Source organism: Chanodichthys erythropterus, chromosome 11 (assembly GCF_024489055.1).
Source record: "Chanodichthys erythropterus isolate Z2021 chromosome 11, ASM2448905v1, whole genome shotgun sequence".
In the NCBI taxonomy this organism is placed as follows: domain Eukaryota; kingdom Metazoa; phylum Chordata; class Actinopteri; order Cypriniformes; family Xenocyprididae; genus Chanodichthys; species Chanodichthys erythropterus.
The window spans coordinates 39,539,476-39,562,575 of NC_090231.1; the positions used below are offsets into that span (position 1 = coordinate 39,539,476).

General features: G+C 35.5%; 1 protein-coding gene across 1 annotated transcript in view; it reads right to left on the reverse strand.

Moving 5' to 3' along the window:
- The window catches only part of mpped2a (metallophosphoesterase domain containing 2a), a 75,351-nt gene that overhangs the window by 46,494 nt on the left and 5,757 nt on the right, over positions 1 to 23,100 (reverse strand). The window contains exon 3 of the mRNA XM_067400987.1: positions 11,077 to 11,258. Within this exon, the coding sequence (XP_067257088.1) occupies positions 11,077 to 11,258 (182 nt within the window). The remainder of the gene's footprint in view (positions 1 to 11,076; positions 11,259 to 23,100) is intronic.

Here is a 23,100-nt window from a genome sequence, read left to right on the forward strand (position 1 = left end):
ATTCGTCAAGTTGTTCGAACTGTTGCCGCAAAAAACATGTAGGATTTGATGAATAGAATTAAAAACAATGAGCACATGGTACCAGAAAGCCCAACAGCACAAATCACAAAAAGTTCAATCATAAATTAAAGGAACAGTACACCCAAAAAATGAAAACTCATTTTTACTTGCCATCAGGTTTTTCCAAACTAAAATATCTTCATTTCTTCTTTCATTTAATACAAAATATTCATTTTTGAAGAATATCCTGTTCACTTTTTCATACTGTATTACGAAGGAAATGGGGACTGGGTCACAGTGTAATGATAAGTATTTCGTCACTTATTGCTTTTGTAAAATGATAATTTAAAATTGAAAGCAGGTGATGGCGATTTAGCGGTAATCAGGGAACTGGCTTTACTGACGAAATGTGCGTGAAAATTACATGCGATATATCGCCCAGCCCTACTTGCAGATTAAAAAAACAAGTGATTTTAAACTGTACAAGTGCAACAAGCAGCGAGGACTCATTTTAGCATATGCGCGCTGTCTGAGAAACTGTTTCGGAGTGAACAAATAAAACACGCACACATAAAGCTGCTGCTCATACAGCATGTGAGTACTGAACTCAAGTTATCTTTGGCAACTTATTGGGCACGAACGCACACCAGTTAATCATGCTTATTGCTGCTTTTTGTGAAAATATAACTGGAATGCTTCACTTTCACTTAATGTGTCAAAATGCACATCTTTGTGAGTATCCTCAAACAGTTGTTTATATCTAAGTGAATGTAAACAAAGCACATGTGTATCAGTATATTAGATGAGTGCATTTGGTCTTAAAATGACAGCAGCCTAATATATACTTGCTGCCGTCTATGCCATTAATTAAACAATTTCATTGTTCTTGACTGAATCGCTTTCGTAACTTGTGAAGACAGTGAAGACTATGCAATGGTTTTGCGTATTTGATTACTTTATACAATTTGTGTAGTAGCCTATTTATATGCCTATCTAATGCTCAAAGTTTTTCAGGTAGGTCTATTTCATTTGTGTCTTTGTTCTATTGAAGTTTTTTGTCCTGTTGCTTGTAATTAATTTCTTTGTTCCTGTTTTATCACTGACTGCTTACTTGTCTTCAGCAAGATTTTATTTTTAAGTTATTTAGTTATAATATTTATTTTTTTTTACTTATGTTAGTTAGGCTAGTAGTCTTTTTGTGAAATTGGAGATGAAATTTATGAAACTTCAGATTTTAGACTATCGTCTCTATCGCAGTTACAATCACGTGAGGTTGCTATGATGCCCGGTCACGAAAGCTTATTATTTGTATGAGTTTTTAAGCATTGCGGTTTAAAAACAAGGGGTTTTAAACCGTTGAAGCGCAGTTAGCAGTGAAAGACAACCCATTTCAGCATTTGCAAGTGCTCTCTGAGAGACGGTTTCTCAGCGCTGTCTGAGAGATGCGCGACATGAAGCCACTGCTCATAGAGCGCGCGAGTGCTTTTTGCCGCCTAGCTGGGCTTGAACGGTTAAATACACACACATATGTGTCAAAGTGACCACGTATTTGCAAGTAAACAGAGCCATTTATGTCTTAAGTGAAGGTACAGTTGAGAAAGACAAGGCTTGAGTATAATGGACCAGTGCAGTCAGTCTTAAAGGGACAGCATCCAAATTTACCTGCTGTCATTAATGCTAATCAAACAACAAAAAAGAGAGAAAATCTCTCACTGCTTTTTTTAATAAGAAAAAAATGTATATTTAATTTACACCGTAAAGTGGTTATATGACCGATTTTGGTCATATAACCCACCCCTAAGCTTAAATTTTGGTAACTACTTTAAGATACTTTTTTGATGCATATGTGCCCTATTGTAAAGAGCAAGCAGGATATTCTTCAGAAATAAACCTCTCCTGTTCAATACAACAAAAGTCATAAAGGTTGCAATGACATGAGGATGAGTGAATAATAACAGAACTGTAATTTTAGGGTGAACTACCCCTATATCCTAGTAAACACGTTCTTTTGCTGCTCTCACAACATTGCAAAACAAAGGAACAAAGTTGATCTATTTGACATGGGATCAATTGGCTGTCCTGCATTGATCAAAGAAATAAACAGTGAACTCAGACAAACGAAGTCAAGACCTAGAAAAGCTCCTTATTTATGGTGCACAGATCCATGTTTGCACTCATGAATCCCATGCAGAGAAGCACAGGTCAGATCTCACGGGCGAGATATTGAGCAGAACTGAACTTTAGCAAAGAAACCTCATTCCCACTGAACGATTCCTGAGAATCGATCCCACTTATCAACAAAAACCATGATCAATGACAACGATTAGTGGCTGGGCTTTCTTGCCAGAAAAACAAACAAAAGCAAGCTACGCTTCAAGAAAATGCATGGTAAATGAAGCAAATGCAAGAGAGAGAGGAAAAAAGAGAGGAAAGACAAACCCAGCAGTATTTAAAAGGTCTAATATAAACAACACCAATTTCCCTTTGAAAGTTTCATTTATAAAGTCCCTTCATGTTTTTTTTCTCCTGTATCATTTGTCCCCTACTGCTAAAGAACAAAGTAGCGACCTTGGAAAGAAATGCAAGCATTTATACTACAGAACTAGGGAAAATATAACCGAAACGCTTTGGCTCGGATAATAAAAACACACAAAAAAATCAGTTTTCCCGAAGATCCACTACAGGCTCATCTGAGCGACGTTCTTTGAGTTCGTCAAAAGGCTTATATAAACTACTCCATCATCACGTCATGTTTGAGGGAACGATTTGTTTTAAAGTGCCTAAACTCTTTTATCCAAACATGTTTTTGACAGAAGACAGCTTTCAGCCGTCATGAGATTATCTATCGGCACCCAGCTGCGTGTTTACAACAAAAAGCTATGATGTGAAAAATAATTTCATCGTCAGGTTTCCTTTGGGACGTGAATAATAAGAAAGTCGGATCATTCTCCGACCACCAGGCACTTCAAAAGCTGCTGGTGTCACATGCCGGATACGAAAAAAAATGTGGCGTCAAGTACGTTGATAGATGGAGGGATGGAAAGACTGCTGACAGCTCTCTCCGTTTCATCCCTTCTGATGCACTATTTCAACCGTGTGTGACAAGAGCGTATGCATGGATGGAATGACGAGGCGAAGGACAAACTAAGAGCCTGTGACATCAAAAAATCAAGCTCCTGCAAGTACAAATACAAGTGCTTCTTCGAAATGGCAACTTGCCAGGACTACTTAAAATTAACTGAATATCTAAACTATAGTAAAAAGTACACTCCAAAAAATGCTAGGATGTTTCAACCCATGTTTGGGACAAATATGGACAAACCCAACCATTGTTTTAAAAAAATGTGGTCCCACTTTATATTAGATCATGTTGCAATGTAGTTGCTGCCTATGGGTGGATCAGATACCATTGGATTTCATCAAAAAAAAAAAATTATTTGTGTTCAGAAGACAAACGAAGGTCTTCTGGGTTTGGGACGACATGAGGGTGAGTCCTTAATGACAGAAAGATTTTTGGGTGAACAAACCCTTTAAATCTACCCATACCACCAAACCTGTCCCTAACCTTACCCATATCCCACCTCAATATCAGCAAAAGTGTTTTGCAATACAATATAAACACAATAAGTACACTGTACTTATTTTTTGATGCAAGTACATAGTAGTTATGGACACGTAATATAAAGTGGGACCAAAAATGTAATTAAAAAATTGACCCAAACTTAAGTTGAAACAACCTAGCATTTGTTGTGAGTGTAGTTAGCTGCTACAAGCTACTAGCACAAGTTTCTAACAAAATTCTCAAATTATATTAAAACCCCCCCCCAAAAAACAGAGCAGTTTTGTGGCCCAAAATTGAGGATCTGAATACATACAAAAAAGTAATTAATAAAACCTAAAAACATTGCATTGAAAACAATGGCAAATGCAGTATTTAAAGGTGCCCTAGAATTAAAAATTGAATTTATCTTGGCATAGTTAAATAACAAGAGTTCAGTACATGGAAATGACATACTGTGAGTTTCAAACTCATTGTTTCCTCCTTCTTATATAAATCTCATTTGTTTAAAAGACCTCTGAAGAACAGGCAAATCTCAACATAACACCGACTGTTACGTAACAGTCGGGGTGTACGCCCCCAATATTTGCATATGCCAGCTCATGTTCAAAGCATTAGACAAGGGCAGGACTTCTGGATGTGCACAGCTGAATCATCAGACTAGGTAAGCAAGCAAGAACAATAGCGAAAAATGGCAGATGGAGCAATAATAACTGACATGATCCATGATATCATGATATTTTTAGTGATATTTGTAAACTGTCTTTCTAAATGTTTCATTAACATGTTGCTAGTACTGATAAATGTGGTTAAAGTTACCATTGTTTCTTACTGTATTCACAGAGATCATGTCGCTATTTTCATTATTAAACACTTGCAGTCTGTATAATTCATAAACACAACTTCATTCTTTATAAATCTCTCCGACAGTGTAGCATTAGCCGGTAGCCACGGATCACAGCCTCAAATTAATTCAGAATCAAATGTAAACATCCAAATAAATACAATACTCACATAATCCGACGCATGCATGCAGTATGCATGACGAACACTTCGTAAAGATCCATTTTGAGGGTTATATTAGCAGTGTAAACTTTGGGGGCGGGGAGCATGAGCATTTAAAGGGGCTGCAACATGAATCGGCGCATTTCTAATTATGCCCCAAAATAGGCAGCTAAAAAAATTAATTTTTTGAGCTGAAACTTCACAGACACATTCAGGGGACACCTTAGACTTATATTACATCTTGTAAAAAAACGTTCAATGGCACCTTTAACTAAATATAGTAGTCAACATTTGAAGTGGATCAAAACCTTCCTCTTAGGACAACTTAGTTCTTAGGACAATTTTGATTAACTTTTTTGATCCACTTCAAATGTTGACTACTGTATATTGTTAACATTATTATAAATATAGCTAAATATTTTGCAAAGTAAAAAAAAAAAAAAAAAATAGAAAAATGACAATTTTATAAACACGTATGAGTGAGGACTCATATGAATCAGCGAATCTGATTTCTGAATGAACCAATTCACTGAATCAAATCAGGTAAGCTGCAAACATACTGGCTTTAACTAACTTTCTTAGCAAGATTCTCTTACTAAACCAGAAGAGCAGCTGAGCTGAAAGAGAAAATATAGAAGACAGTTTATGCCAGGGGTAGGCAAGTTCGGTCCTAGAGAGCCTAGAGTTTAGCTCCAACCCTGAAAAAAACCCTTCAGCTGCCTATAACCTTAGTAATCCTGAAGACCTTGATTAGCTTGTTCAGGTGTGTTTGATTAAGGTTGGAGCTAAACTCAGCAGGACAGCGGCTCTCTAGGACCGAACTTGCCTACCCCTGGATTATGCTAACATTTGTTTTTCATAGTGCCTATTAGGGCTTTTCACACTTGAAATAGTTAACCCTGGGTCATTCTAAACCCCGGGTAAATGGAATCCTTGGTTATCTTTATTCACGTTTCACACAGCTCGTAATATACCCCGGGTTAACAGTTAATCCTGGGTATTTATAAACTGCCGTTTCACATCGCACATTCGTTAACCCTGGGTTAAAGTCCCTATATATTTGCGGTGTCAGTGTTACTGACTGGACAAATGCAGCATGTGACCCGTTTACATAAAGGCTATAACATTGCGTGTCCTCGTATTACACATTGCTAATTGTAATATCAAGTTTAGAATGTAAGAATGAAACGGTCTCCAACTGTTGTTTTCCATCGCCGTTTGGCGTTTTTCCTATCATATGCAGAAACGACCGTTTATATACATTGCGTTTCTGTGTCTACCCAAAGCACGTGATAAGGCACGCACGTGGTTGTCGGTTGCTAAGCATCTAGTCGTAACATTCAAACACTGCATCGTTTCAAACTGTACAAGTTTGGCAAAAATGTGGAGTTAACACCGCAAAAGCAGTGTTATCTCTGCTCCAGAGCAAAAGTAAAAGAGTAAAAAGGTAACCCTGGGTAAAAAGCAGTGCTAACCCCTCATCTAAATTACAAGTGTGAAATGCTTCTTCAACCTGGGTTAAAAGCGGTGTTTAGATCGACGATAACCCGGGGTTAAGCGCAGTGGTAAAGCCCTATTTATAATAGAATACAACAGTGTATTAGCAGTCCGACTCTTTTCAGGATTATAGTTATGTATGAAATTGAGTTTGCGTAGCTGGAAGTGTCTGTTCATATTCTTGTGTAAAGTATTTGCGATATAATGTGATACAAAAACAGCTGAACTACGGTCACATTACAAAAAAATTGTTAAACTAGCAATTTTAGTGTAGCACTTTTAACTTGTATATAGTTGTTCGCTTTCATCATTGAATAATTGTGGCACATGGCTCATGTCGAGAGGCCAAATGACAATACACCAGGCTCGCTGGTCTGAAGGTCAGCGGTGTGAGCGGCTCCACAGGGTCAATGTGACCGCTTTATGGCTTCATCAGGTGCCAACATCCCAAACCCTCGGCCCAAGACTCCCTGGCGCCAATAGAGCTCAGGATGTCAGAGCCGGCAACCGTTTGATTTAATCACATGGGTTTTGATCTACACCTCAACCAAAGCACAGGATCAAAAAGGATTTGAGGTAAAGGATTTACTACATACATGATCAAAACAATACAGGAACTTCTTAAACTACATTTCAAGGAACCAATCGAATGTCAAAATAAAAAATACCACATTATCATCTCTTTTTTTTTGGACATGAACTATGGTAATACTATGGTAGAACTGTTTGAAATACAAATTAAATTACCATTTAAATACAATTTTACACAAATATGGAAATCATTCAATACTCTGGTATATACATAATTTCAAGATATCATCATAAAAATGGTTTTACCATAGTGTAGCCTAATGTCCAAAAACAATGGTAATACCACAGTATTTGTAGAGTGGTAAAGTTAATTATTCTGTATTTGGCACTTTTTCTTTTTTCATCAACAGTAAACAAAACACCATATTAAAGTAGTTCAATTAAAGCTAAATATAAACTCAAATAACCCACAGTTCAAATGCAGGAATGACTTTATGTCTTTCTAACTGAAATGAAAACACATTAAAAGACGAATTCCCTAGAAAAAAAAAAAGAAAAAAAAAAAAGATTTGGTTTAAACAGAGTGCAGTACAAAAAGACCAAGGCTTATGCAAATTATAAACTCCATGCATGCTAACACACTACATAACTAGATTTTGTGTGTGTGTGATACTCGCTGTGCCACAGCTCAAAATAATGAGAGCACGTCACGCATCAAGGGCCTCCAAACAGATATATTAACAAGAGTTATGGAAGTCAGGACTGATGTTTCAATTTTAAATCTATCAATCTCGCAGTGTGTCACAGTAAGAACGTCTGTGACGGCCACGTGCTGCAAGCTGGCTACGATCTGAGGCTTTTTGTCAAAAACAAATCATACATTTGTCTGGAAAAGCATGATTTGTTTTTGACTGAAAACATACTTTTGCAATAGCTACTGACAGATGGTTAATTAATATACTAGTAATTAGCATACAGCCATCTATAAATCAAAATTTACGCGAAGGTTTACGAAAACATAAAATGTAATAGTTATTACCAATCTGTGAATGTGAATGCAAAACGTTGGCAAAATCTTTAATAATTTCTATAGATAGAATAAATAAATAAGGCTAAAAATGGTGATATTCAGAATCTTCAGTTATTTCTTCATCTGTATTCTACATCATTTTCTCAGAGGATTATTCTTACACATAGAATCATGTTGAATTTAACCCTACATAAATAAGCATAATTAGTTGCTAATGAAGTACCCATTGCTCTCCTATGAATCTGTAATTAGAATGTCATGTTGAAAATACAAAATAATTCTCACAGTCTACATCAGATAAAAAAAAAGAAAAAAGATCACACCGGTTATAATCAACAGAACCGTCTTTCCTACCACTATTGTCCTAGTCAGTCTGAAAAAAATAAATAATAATTTTTAGAAATATAAATATATTTTTCTATTATGAATTTTATGTATGTATTTTTGGTTTATAATCATGTATATACTTTTAAACTAATCATGTATATATTTTATAAACATTATCACTTTGTGCAAAATATTTAATTACATAACCCATTCAAAGTCATTAGAATCATTTTCAATGGACTGTTCCTTCGTTTTACTGTTGCTGATTGGTCTGTTTTAGTAAACAGCCTCAAACTGATGCAAAATTGTATACTTCTAGTGTAAAAGATTCTGGATTACCAATATTTGATCAATCAATCAAAAATCAATCTCTTACGCTCACCAAGGCTGCATTTATTTGCTGTAAAACAGTAATGTTGTCAAAAGTCATTACCATTTAAAATAGTAATGCACCGATCATGATTTTTCATGGACGATTCTGATTCAGATTTCTTTACAATTACTTTACAAATTGGCTGATTTTGACGCCGGTTGCCTATTTTTTTTCTCTGTTTAAGCAAATGTATTTGTTGTTTATTTGCTCTATAACAGGCATACTGGCCTTAAACAAAAAATATCTGCAGCCATTTAAAATTAGGGGCTACCACTTTTAATCACGGTCCAAACAAAGATGCTGCACATTGTTGTTTCTTAATTAGATTAATTTGAAGCAAAAATGGTAACACTTTACAATAATGTTCATTGGTGTGTTCAAGGTGCCCTAGAATCAAAAATTTTATTTACCTCAGCATAGTTGAATAACAAGAGTTCAGTACATGGAAAAGACATATGTTGAGTTTTAAACTCCATTGCTTCCTCCTTCTTATATAAATCTCATTTGTTTAAAAGACCTCCGGAAAACAGGGAAATCTCAACATAACACTGACTGTTACGTAACAGTCGGGATCATTAATATGTGTGACCCCAATATTTGCATATGCCAGCCCATGTTTAAGGCATTACACAAGGCAGTATTAACTTCTGGATCTGTGCACAGCTGAATCAACAGACTAGGTAAGCAAGCAAGAACAATAGCGAAAAATGGCAGATGGAGCGATAATAACTGACATGATCCATGATTACATGATATTTTTAGTGATATTTGTAAATTGTCTTTCTAAATGTTTCGTTAGCATGTTGCTAATGTACTGTTAAATGTGGTTAAAGTTACCATCGTTTATTACTGTATTCACAGAGACTAGAGAGCTATCGCTATTTTCATTTTTAAACATGTGCAGTCTGTATAATTCACAACTTCATTCTTTATAAATCTCTCCAACAGTGTAGCATTAGCCCGTTAGCCACAGAGCATATAGCTTCAAACTCATTCAGAATCAAATGTAAACGTTCAAATAAATACTATACTAACAGGAATCGATGCATGCATGCAGCATGAATGACGAACATCTTGCAAAGATCCATTTGAGGGTTATATTAGCTGTGTGAACTTTGTTTATGCACTGTATAACTGCACTTATAGTCGAGAGCTCGGGAGGGCAGGGAGCGAGAGATTTAAAGGGGCCGCAGCCTGAATCGGTGCATAGTTAATGATGCCCCAAAATAGGCAGTTAAAAAAATTCATAAAAAAAAAAAAATCTATGGGGTATTTTGAGCTGAAACTTCACAGACACATTCAGGGGACACCTTAGACTTATATTACATCTTTTGAAAAGACATTCTACGGCACCTTTAAACATTAGACAATGTATTAACTAACATGAATTAACCATGAGAAATACATTTGTTACTGTATTTACTAATATTCGTTAACTTTAGTTAATGAAAATACAGTTGTTCATTGTTTGTTCATGTTGGTTCACAGTGCATTAACTAATGTTAACGAGATTTTAATAATGTATTAGTAAATGTTGAAATTAATATTAACAAAGATTAATAAATGCTGTAGAAGTGCAGTTCATTATTAGTTCATGTTAACTAATATAGTTAACTAATGTTAACTAATGAACCATATTGTAAAGTGTTACCGCAAAAACAGTATGGTCTGACTTTAGATTTGTGAAATTATGCTACATAAGACACACCTGCACAAACAAAAACAGCAGACGGACTGAATAAAATGCTAATTCACTCTCTGACAGTAGGTGGCGCTTATGGAACAGCAGCAGTTTCTTTGGGTACTGCTATTTCTCTTCCAATATTTCGAGCATTGTGAAAAGTGAACTTGTGCCTGGTAGTATTTTTTCTGCCACCTCTTCTCTTTGCATCTGTCTTTAACGTGTCACGTCTCTGGCCTGTGTTAAAGTCCTGTTACAGACTTTGTAATATTTCCACACAGAAGACATTTTGGGAAATGACTGCAATGCAGTTTGTGTGCAAGTCCGGAATAGAGATAATAAAAGCCGAATTATGGCAGGTCGACGGGTGCATCTCTAATTTAAAATAACGTTTTTTATTTTAATATATTTTGAAATGTAATTTATTCCTGTGATGACAAAGCTAAGTTTCCAGCAGACATTTCTGCCGTCTTGAGTGTCACATGATCTTTCAGAAATCATTCTAATATGTTGATTTGCTCAATAAACATTTCTTATTATTATCAATATTGAAAACAGCTTAAGAAAACAGCTTAATATATTTTGGTGGAAACTATTATGACTTTTTTCCAGGATACTTTGATGAATAGAAGGTTCGAAAAACAGCATTTATTTGAAATGGCAATCTTCAATGTACAAGTCTTTACTGTTACTTTAGATCAATTTAATGAGTCCTTGCTGAATAAAAGTATTCGTTTATTTTTGAAACATTTCTTACTGACACCAAACTTCTGAATGAGTATAAAATGACTATTTTTGACAAAACAAAACCAGCATAAACACCTCATAAAATAACTTATAGTTCCCAGAATTCTTCACTAAACAGAAAAAAAAATCCAGTAATGATGCACACAGCTCACTGAACACTTTCTGTTATGCTGACAGATGCTGAAAGGAGAAACTCAGCTTCTTCTGACCATTAGCTTCAGTCACTAAAACCTGTCACCACCACTTCACACGTCGCTAAACCCTGCGTGTGTGAGGGTCGGATGTGATGCAAGGGGGTTAAACGGTGGTTAATCGCAGCTCTTTACCTAACCAGTCGTTAAACTTCTTGACCTCTGAGGGCAGGCCCAGCTCGGTGAAGTCCCCTGTGTGCAGGAGAACGTCCCCGTAAGGCATCTGGATGCCATCTGTCCGTGAGTGTGTGTCTGACACGCACACAAAACGCGTGTGGCCACCCGGCTTGGGAGTGTCGTACGAGATGGGGTCCACCCTGAGAGTGAGAATGAGCGATAAAGAGACAGATGGAGGGAGAGAAAGAGAAGGAGGTTATTCTATGAGCATAAAAATCAGCAGAAATAACTCTACACAACTGCTAGCCGGCTAGTTATAGAAAGAGCATGAGCTGAGCGACATGCTTAAAATCATTGCAGTTAAAATAACAGACAGAACAAATAAAAAAATGTAGTGACTGAAGATATGGACCAAGCTCAGTCCCTCTATTTAGTGACAAAAGAGTTATTTGTGACTTTTACAGAAGATAATTATATCTTATTTAAGTGACAAATATGAAGTACAAATGTTATGTGATAAGTTATGTGATAAACTCTAGACATGGTGTATAACCCTCAAACACAACCCTCAGACATTTAAATTGAATCAGAATGGTTACATTTCTTAAAACTTATATAAATAAAACAAATTACACTGCTATACTTTATAATCTCAGTTCAGGTCCACTAATTTGATTGGAAGAGCAACGTTCAAAGAGTGCTGGATTTTTTTGAAGTGATTATGTTTGATTATGTAATGCTCTCGCCACAATCATTAAGAGCAAGCGAGGGAGAAACCCGAAGTAGAGCTGGAGCAGAAAGCTTACAGAGTGCTTTGAGCTGGCGGGGAAAAATCATCCTTGCTTCTTTTGGAAAACATTTAATTTAATTTAATTTAATTTATTTATTTATTTTTTTTTACAATTTTGTCTTAAATAGTAGGGCTGATCAATTATGGCAAAAATCATCATGATGATATTGGTCAATATCTAGAAAAAGATCATTTAAAGGGATAGTTCACCCAAAAATGAAAATTCTGTCATCATTTACTCAACCTCAAGTTGTTCCAAACCTGTAAAAATGACACAAAGGAAGATATTTTGAAGAATGTGGGAAATTGAACATTTTTGTTGGCACCGTTGACTTCCATAGTATTTTTTTTTCCTACTATGGAAGTCAATGGTGCCCCAACAAAGAAATTTATACAGGTTTGGAACAATTCAAGGGTGAGTAAATGATGACAGAATTTTCATTTTTGGGTGAACTATCCCTTTAACATGATTACTCATTGACTTAGGAAACATCAGGCATACACAGTACACACATTAAAAAATAATATTAAAATAAATAAATCATTTATAGCTTTATAATATCTTTTCTAATCGTTGGAAGCCAAAATCATAGTTGAAAATAAAATTTGATTCATGGCCCTGCCCCAGACAGACTGCAAAAAACCATGTTGTTTCAGAAACATTGTCTTATTTGTATTCAGAGCTTTTGTAGTAAAATTGAAAACTAGAGCAGAATCTTTTGTCGCAAAAGCTCTGAAAATGGAAGCCGCCTTCAGAAATTCTCACATTTGATGTCTATTTAAGAGAATCATTCCCCTCTTGTCTGAACATCCTTTTATTTATTTTCCCAAAGATAGTTTTGGGGGAAGAGGGGGGCAGATGGGGATGGAGGAAATTCTCCTCTATAACTCAAAAGTAATGGGGAAAAAAAAGGATCTTGGCTGTAATTGAAGTCAGAAACGTGCAATAAGCCACACTTGTTCTCCCCACTATTATTTCATTACTAAAAGGGTTGTCAGTCGACAAAAAGCCCTCGGCTCTCTAATTAACACTTACATCTCCTGTCCGACTAAAAATATAAAGGACCTTAGGAAGGGAGGTGGGCACAAGGCGCACAACACACACACACACACACACACACACACACACACACACACACACACACACACACACACACACACACACACACTTCCATTAAGGAAAACAAGTACGTTAAGCAGTTGTACATAAAAGAGAATCTACTCAAATGAAAGAAAAGAAAATAGCGCAGGATGGGAATTGGCACGTCATCAAAAAAAGGAAGGAACAGACAAAAAAATATGCACAGACATATATGTGTGTGTGTGTGTGTGTGTGTGTGTGTGTGTGTGTGTGTATTATCTTATATTATATATATATATATATATATATATATATATATAGATAGAAAGAAAGAGAGAGCCACTCATTTTCCACTGTCAGTGGCTTGTGCATATGTCTGAATTGTGATTACATTTATATGACTGAGTCATATCTGAAATGAACCACCTGCACAGAAAATCATGACACTTTAAAAAGGAGGGAGAGAAACAGGTGGACAGAAAATAATACTTGTTATTGATCACAATGCAGTAAATAAAAGCAAGACACACGCGCGCACACACACGCACACACACGCACACACGTATTGATTAAATGTGGTCTGTGGTGGTCAGGCCAGCAACGGAGATATAAAAGACTCGACAGATCTAGTTATGGAAGCGGCTGGCGTGCTGAACTCTGTGGCCCACACACACACACACACACATACACACACACACACACAGGGTCATATGAATCTATTAGAGTCAACAAGGCTTTTCCAAATGGAAGCAGAGCCATGTATCTGCTGGTTCACTGTCACCTGAACACGCGACTCAGGATCTGTTTCCTAAGAAAATCAACATTTTAATGGCAAAAAAAAAAAAAAGACATTTACTTTCTTAATACACAATTGAAGCACATATTAAAATGTTTTACTTGGAAATCAAACCCTTGACTTTGGTGCTGAAAGCATGAAACCAGTAGAACTGTATCACTGACTGATAAAAACGAATGTAGTCGGGTTGATTTACTGATTTAAGACGAAATTTTGACTTATTTAGATGTTTTTTTAGGTTACCTAACAAAATATTTGTTCAAGGTGCTTAGCTTTCTAAAATGAAAACCAAAATCACCACAGCCACAGTAATATAGTCATGACCGGACAGAGCCTTTTGAATATTTGCTCATTGTTTTAAATATTCACTCAGTCCTTTAAATATTCATTAGGCGAGGGGAGAAAAGAAAGGATTATTCGGACCAGGGGCTTACTGTGCCGCTGAAATTGCATTAGAGCTAAACTGCAATGTGTGTGCGTGTGAGAGAAAGAGAGAAAATATAGGAGTGTTTGACAATGAAAAAGGCAAGATAGATCTTGAAGAAAAAAACGAAGTGAATAAAATCACTGTCGTTCAAATCCACAGAAAAAGTACAGTAAAAACAACAGAAGCACAGAATTCCTTATGCTACAAAAAGACCTTTATAACACACACACACACACACACACACACACACACACACACACACACACACACGCATTTAGACTCTGGATGCACTGCGTCTCTTTTATTGGATACATGTGTCATATTGCAGAGGAAAGCGTTTTGATTTCTGTTCAAAGATACTCAATTTGACAGAGCTCACTTGATTCTTTAACCTTCAGGAACAACAAACGATTGAACTGTATCAAAGCTTCAAAGACAGCCACAGTTCATCTATTTCAGAGAGCCGAACATGAGCGTGCTATTTGTGGATCTCTCTTCCTTCCTTTGACTTTTCTTACAAAAAATAACCTAAAATTTGCAAATAGCAGCTACAATTGTTTGTCAGGTCAAGATTGAAGTAAGGAACAAGTAGCTGGTTTCTATTTTGACTTTTTCCCTCTATAGCACGGTTAACATCGTGCCCTCATTCCTCATTTGATACAATAAAGTGACAAGTGATAAAAGATATCCAATAAAAGCTGCTATGTAATACGCAGGGGCCGTTTTTTAACTAAAAACAGAAAACATTTTAATGCGTTTTGGCCGTTCATTCATACGACGACAGTGTTTTGGGTGCCTAAAAATGCAAACTGGTTTCAAAGTACAACTTTCTGAAAACAATAACGGTATACGTGTTCAGTCTATAGTCCTTCAGTGTTTCTTTACAAAGTGACATCGCCAACTACTGGTCTGGCAGGATCATTTTTTTTTTTTTTTACAGATCTGTGTGAATAGGGATCGTTTTAAGAATGTTGTTGTCTGTACATGAAAAATGCGAAGGGAAAAACTTTTTTCTATTTTTAGAATATTGTTGTCGTGTAAACGTACCCTCAATTTTTGTGTCAATAACAGTCACAATCAAACAAAAAATAATTGACATGTCATTTTGTTGGGTTTCTATTTCTCCATGTTGTTCTGGGTAGCCTCACCCACTACACAATTCCATTGGTCCAAAATCCTGCTCCACATAACAGTATATATTAAACATCAAATATGTTCTGATTGGCTGTGTTGCATCACATGGCATTTTCACTTTCTTAGTGTGAAATGAGAAATGACATGAAAAGTCACTTGGTTGAAAGTCACCTTGCCCTCCAAAAACTTTTCTAGATTATTTCTAATGGCCTATAAGTGAATATTATTATTTCCATCTACATTCGACAGACAGGAACTATTAGTCAAGGTGCTTTACTGCACAGAGACACCTGCTGTCCAATGAGAGGAAGGAATAATTATGTTAGACCCTCCGCCCCCCCCCCAGCACTCATTATGACATAATGATTGTCCGGTCAATAGGCGGTTAATTTAGAGCCTGACCTCTGGTCTACGGGTTTAAACGCAGTGCTCTGCCTGCTAATTAACATCAGATGCCCATTATTCGGTTTATTATGTTAGCCTAAAACATTCATTTTACTAATATTACCCTTTCCTTATGTAAATGAAACCTTCATTAAATTACAAAAATATATAAAGTCAAACATAGTAGATCAATATATCTAGGCAAATGAGATGGTACTTTGACATCGATTTTTGAGATCAGAATCAGCCTGATCCAAAACATCTCATCAATGAATGGATAAATGTACATTGCCTGTTTTAAAATATTTTAAAACACATTATAGTGAATTTACATATCAAGCAAATTTACACTAAAAATGCTGACATTGTTTACTCAAAATTCACTAAAAATATCTTATTTTAATATTTTAAATAATACATAAATAATAATTTAAAAAAGGAAAATAATGCACTAATGTCTAATGTCCTTAATTTGATTGATATAATCAATAAATAATACATATTATAACCTCACAATATTATAATCGCCAATATTACAATTTGATACAGTTTTGTCTGCTTTGAAATAAACCAAGAATAGACTAATAATAATAAAAAAAATATTAAAATTTTATTAATAAAGAAGTCCAGACATCAGGTTGATGCATAAATATTGGCTAATACGGCCAATATCAATAGGGTTGAGAGATTGTACATCACAAATATGACAGACAGACAGATATTATAATATAGAAAGACAGACTAATGTTATAATATAGTTGACAGACAGATGGACAGATAGAAAGACAGTCAGATATAATAATATATAAAGCCAGACGGACAGACAGACAGATATTATAATATAGAAAGACAGACTAATGTTATAATATAGTTGACAGACAGATGGACAGATAGAAAGACAGTCAGATATAATAATATATAAAGCCAGACGGACAGACAGACAGATATTATAATATAGAAAGCTAGACAGACGGACAGACAGATATTATAATATATAAAGCCAGACAGACAGATATTATAATATAGATAGAGACATATTATAATATATAAAGCCAGATGGACAGACAGACAGACAGATATTATAATATATAAAGCTAGACAGACAGACAGACAGATATTATAATATATAAAGCCAGACAGACAGATATTATAATATAGAAAGGCAGACAGACAGATATTATAATATAGAAAGGCAGACAGATATTATAATTTAGAAAGACAGACGGAGAGACAGACAGATGTTATAATACAGACAGACATATAGATAAATAGATGGAATCTTATGTCTGTCAAATCTGCTAAAAACATTTTTTTTTTTTACAGCCAATAAAAGACGAGGTGCAATTTCTTAATAGAAGGATAAATCAGGGCTCTGCGCAGACTACAAGAAAATATTTTGCATTTCTCTCCTGCCATGGAAAGATTCCTTCTTTAATGTAGGAATTTGGTGAGCGAGTGACTGAGAGAGTGAGTTGGAGTGAGAGATTGAAGCCTCTGTGTACAGTATGAATATTTCAGAGGGCCGTGTTTTGTAGATGTGGGGCACAGGGCTGTGAAAAGAGTGCCCTGCAGTCAAGCCTTTGATGCGGATAGCACCACCACTGCACTGATCTGTGGCAGGAAATGGACTTTTCAGGCTTATCTGCCTCACTCAGGGCCACGTGTGTGTGTGTATGTGTGAGTAAGACAAGCAGGGCAGGAAGCTCGGTGAACCAGGGCCAAAGAATAAAAATTATAATGATAATCATCAAGAGGAGCCAAATATTTACTGGCTTTTCCGCTCGTGTGGCTCGGCTTGTACTGCTATTGGTGAAGAAACATCAAACTGTACGTGCAGTCCACCACCTTCACTCATACATAGCAATGCAATCCATTTCAGACAGAGAGACACAGCGTTTCTATCTTATCTTGTGCTTCTCAGCTGTCGGCGCTAATTCAATAAACTTCAGAGTAACACAGTGCACAAAAATGAGGAAGAGAGAGAAAGAGAAGCTGGAAAAACAGGATGGAGGATGAGGATAAATGAGGAAACACTTCATGAACAAACATTTCAATTAGATGACAATTTGCAGCCCTTTCAGAAACCACTGTGTTTTTCCACAGGTTGTGTTCTTGTTCAATTCTGCTGAATTTTAAGGCTAAAACCTATAAAACTAAATAGTTTCATTTCATATTCCTTCAAACCTCTACCCTATAAAACACGTTTTTTTTTTTTTTTTTTCCTGTCTGATACCATCTTCAGCCCTTTATTTAAAAAAAAAAGTAGTGCATTCAGATTCACAACTGACAAGGATTTAAAAAAAAGTGCAAAATACAAATGATGTTATGAGGCATGACAAAGTGTGGATAAAACCCCCCCCCCAAAAAAACTACTGCACAGATTTCCATTATTGCTTCTATAAAAAAGTGGCAATAGCATAATGCATGATAAAATTTACTACTAATATTATTCAAATGTTATTTAATTAAACTTATATATATATATAATGATTATTATTAACAACAGTACCGTTCAAAGGTTTGGGGTGAGTACGATTAAAACAAGGCTGCATTAAATCAAAATACATTTAATGTTACAAAGGATTTCTATTCCAAATGTTATTCTTATGAACTTTTTTTCCATCACGGTTTCCACAAAAATATTTTTATAAGCAGCACAACTCTTTTCAACATTAATGTTTCCTGAGCATCAAATCAGCATATTAGAATGATTTCTGAAGGATCATGTGACACTGAAGACTGAAGTAATGATGCTGAAAATTCAGCTTTGATCACAGGAATAAATTACATTGTTAAATATATTAAAATAGAAAACACTTATTTTAAATTATAATAATATTTCACAATATTACTGTTCTTAGTTTGATCAAATAAATGATGGCTTAGTGAGCCTTTTCAAAACCATAATCTGCAAACTTTTGAACGCACATCAAATCACTGTAAAAAGTGAAAATGTTAAACAGCCTTTTCTACATAATGTTGGCACAATCTAATGCAGTCCAATTGATTGAGTCATATTAAATATTTCTGACTTGAATAAAACTAGATTTTAAGAGCTGAAACAGTTAATCATAAACTGGCTGTTATAAAACAAATACCTTCAATCTTATAGAAACCAACTGAAGGAAAAGTTACCAAGCATAAAATGCAGTCCACCGTGACATCTAAAGCAAATATGAGGCCAGTCTAATCTTAACGAATCACTAGCAAGTCAAGAGTTGTTTATCTGAGACAGGAGCGGGAAATTTTAGCTCAACGCTTTAGCAAAAATAAACGGGAGCAGGATCTTCCCGTCTCTGTACCGGCCCAGTGCTGTTGTCTGGAAGGGAAGTGCATGGTTGCCTGTGCTGAAATTACCAAAAAAAAAAAAACCCTTTAAACGTACAGGTCCCAGACCTGCCGAATGTCAATTGTCACTTGACCTCCATGACCTTGTGCAGTGGCTGCCTCAGCGGACAGAAGCTGTGAGTTTAATCAAGGGTTCTCTCATTTCAAGGGCCTCGAGAAGTCCTGTGTGACCCTCCCACACACACACACAAGCTAAACTAGATCCCCCTGACAGAAAGAGTTCAGGCCTTTTCAGAGAAACCGACGGAATGAGAGAGAGAGCTCTAATTTAATTCTGCAGGACATCTGCATTATGAAAGCCGACCAGAGTGCTTACTGCAATTACAGTCCACGCAAAGCCCCGCTAGTTCCAATATTTTCAATCCCGTGCACTTCCATTACACGCTCGGTGCACGGATGCGCACATACTGCACTCGATTCCTGTCGTTTGTCACTCATATGCTTCAGAAAGAGAATGTAAACGTCCCTAACATAAATCTATAAAGACATGTGCGGTAAAAACTGCTCGCACGCTGCATGTCGATGCATACGAACGCCTAGTCACCATATCCTCTTTTTCAGCATGTCTTTCATCAACGAGAAAAAAAGCAAAGATTTTCTCAAATGAAAAGAGAAACAGACATCATAAAGCAACAATATTCTTCTTTTTCCTGTCCAACAGCAAGATAAATAGATGATGTAATTCAAACAACACTGAATTCAAAGCGGATAAAAAAAAGTCTCAGTTTATGGGCTAGAAAAGCGTGCTCGATATGAAGCCCTTCTTCCCCGTGGCTGGGATGAAATGAATGTCGAGTTGAAATTCTTAAACGCTTTGCACTTTTATGAACATTTTAATTATTCAAAGGTTGAGAAATTAAAAGGGCTAAAGGAAACCGATCAGCAGCACAATGAAAAAAGAGAGGGGGGAAAAAGAGAGGGATAATTTGTCTAGTCTTGCTGACAAAGAAGTATATAAAATATCTGCACAACATTTCCTATAGAATTCCTACAGAATAATTAAAATAGAATTTATTTAAATAAAAAAATCTTTAACTGCACATTGCCATATAAACAATCTAGTTAGTAATAACAGTGATTTAATTCACAAACATTAAAGGGATCGTTCACCCAAAAATGATTTTTCATTCTCAATTTGTTCCAAACCTGTATGAGTTTCTTCTGCTGAACACACAAAAGAAGATATTTTGAAGAATGTCATAAACCCTTGATGGACCCCATTGACTTCCATAGTGTTTTTTTCCATGCTATGGAAGTCAGTGGGGTCCATCAACTGTTTGGTTAACAATATTCTTCAAAATATCTTTGTTTGTGCTCAGCAGAAGAAAGAAATTTATACAGGTTTGGAACAACTTGAGGGTGAGTAAATGATGACACAATTTCCATTTTTGGATGAACTATCTCTTTAAGTACACTAGATTTGCACTGAGACATTTATGGTTCCATTTATTCCAAACAGCAACTCTTTTTGAACGATTTATTAAAAGAAACAGTGCAGAAGTCATTTGCTTGTGAATCACAATACACTGACTGGTTACATTATACTTTTTTTTTTTTTTTTTTCACTAAAAAGAATCAGCTCATATGAGTCGTTTGCTTGTGAATCAGATGCTGTATGAAAAAAAAAAGAAAAAAAAAAACATGTTTTCCTTGAAATTTTATCTTATATCACATTTAATTCAAACTGCAAATTCACATTCAGAGCTCAGGTAAACTCAATATCCCATTGATGAATTCATCAAAAACAGGACTATTGTATTTTTAAAATATTCTCTTTGTTATTTCATATTCAATCTACTCTGTATTGAACAGCCAAGTATTTTTAGGCTGGCACCGGTTCAGGCCTGAACATGTGCACATTAAAGAGCAGGGCAACCGAGCCAAAGATCAATTACACTCCTATTAAAGAGGGCTGGAGAAATAAAGGCACAGGAGCTGCCGGCTTGTGCTCGGTTATTTCTGTTAGATCAGGTTAAACAGAAAAAAAAGCTACAACCAATTTCAGGTGGAAGGTGGATGTGGGGAGGAGGGGTAATGAGGGAGCAGGTGAACAACCGATTTCAATCACAAACCAGAGAGGAAGAGAACATGAAAGAGGGAACAAATAAAGAAAAATGAAGGGAGGACAATAAACACAAATATATAACTAGATTTACATTTTCAGATGCTTACAAGGCAGCAAAAGAATAGTCAAAGCTTTAGGAGGTAAGTTTAGGATTTAATATTTGGTTCTGCGTAAATGTTGCATCAGAAATTTGTAAATTGCGTATAAATACATAACACAATGTTAACTTTTTAGTGGAAAGGTGAAATAGATGTTAGAAAGAAAAAAATGCAATATGCAAATAAACTCAAGAAAAAAAGACCAATCACAATGCAATATGCAAATAATGCAAGACATAAGATCAAATCACAATTTAATATTTTACATTTTGAATGCTGACATTGTATTAAAGTTTTTCAAATCTTCAATTTCTTAAGTATAAAGTTTCTTAAAAAAACAAAATAATTATCTACACAAAAATTGAATATTATTTTGATAAGCAATTCAATCTAAACTAATAGTAGATTTTCTGTGGATGAGAAGAAGATGAGTTTTAATCTATTGCTGCCTTTTAAAAAATACATTTAAAACGTTTCCTTTTCTTTCCTTTCAATTCAGTCACCCGAATACACAAAAGCTCCACTAGTTGACGTGACAAGATTAGCACCAGGGCATATGCTTTCTGTTGCTATGAATTTGCTCCACATGAACAAGAGCAAAAAAAACAAAAAACAAAAAAACAAACAGGCGCATAGAAGAACGAGGAGGGAAGCAAAACAGACAAATGTGCTGGGAATGCTGCAGGCCGGAATGCTGCACAGAGGAAAAACGTCTCTTCCGAAGTTCCCCTCTGAGTCCTGAGGTCACATTGGCGAGCCTTAACGAGGGTAATTGCTGTCGATGCACAGGGGCCATGTACAAAACTGGGTCACGGCCGCGATCATCTGAACACACTCCGTCTAATGTGTAATGTCTCAGAATTCCCTGCTAAACACAAGGGCTGCATGAATGAAGTCAATGTGAAATCAAAACTGAAAATATTCTTAAAATATGTTTTGGGTCTGACTCATCTATACACATTATGACTCTGTACATTCTAAAAAATGCTGGGTTAAAAATAACCCAAGCTGGATTAAAACTGGACAAACCCAGCAATAAAATATTTGACCCAACCTACTGGGTAGTTTTATTTAACTCAGCTATTGTTTAAAAAAATTACTATATTGCTTGCCTAAAATGAACCCAAAATAGGTTGGAAAATTAACATTTATTAATATGTTTTATAAATGAACATTTATTCATAAGTTTAATAAATAATAAATAAATGATAAACATTTATTGATTTGCTTATTAATTAATGTTCACCTTTTGATTATTAGTGTTGCTTCTAGTAATTATGTGCCTGATTTTTAATTTTTTTTTAAGCCTGCCATATAGTTATTTGTAATCAACAGTTGAGTTAAATAAAACTACCCAGCAGGTTGGTCAAAACATCCCAATCGTTGGGTTTGTCCATATTTAAAATATTCAAATCAAATCAGTGATTCAGAGAGCCAAAGTCACGCGATTTCAGCAGTTTAGCTGTTTGATAGGAGATCGGAATTACTGATTTGATTCGTAAAGCTCCGAAGCAGTGTTTTGAAATTGGCCCGTCACTATATTACTGAAAAGTTATTTTGTTTTTTTTTGGTGAACAAAATGTATTCTTGTCGCTTTATAATCTTAAGGTAGAACTACTGAATTCACACGAACTGTTTTAAATATGTTTTTATTACCTTTCTGGATCTTGAGAGAGGAAATACCATTGCTGTGAATGCAGGCCTTACTGAGCCATCGGATTTAATCAAAATATCTTCATTTGTGTTCTGAAGATTAACGAAGGTCTTACAGGTGTGGAACGACATGAGGGAAAGTAAAATGACAGAATTTTCATTTTTGGGTGAACTAACCAAGGGTAACATTTATATTATAAATTAACATTATAAAGCGCCGAGAATATTTTGGTGCGCCAAAAAAAACAAAATAACGACTTAGTGAT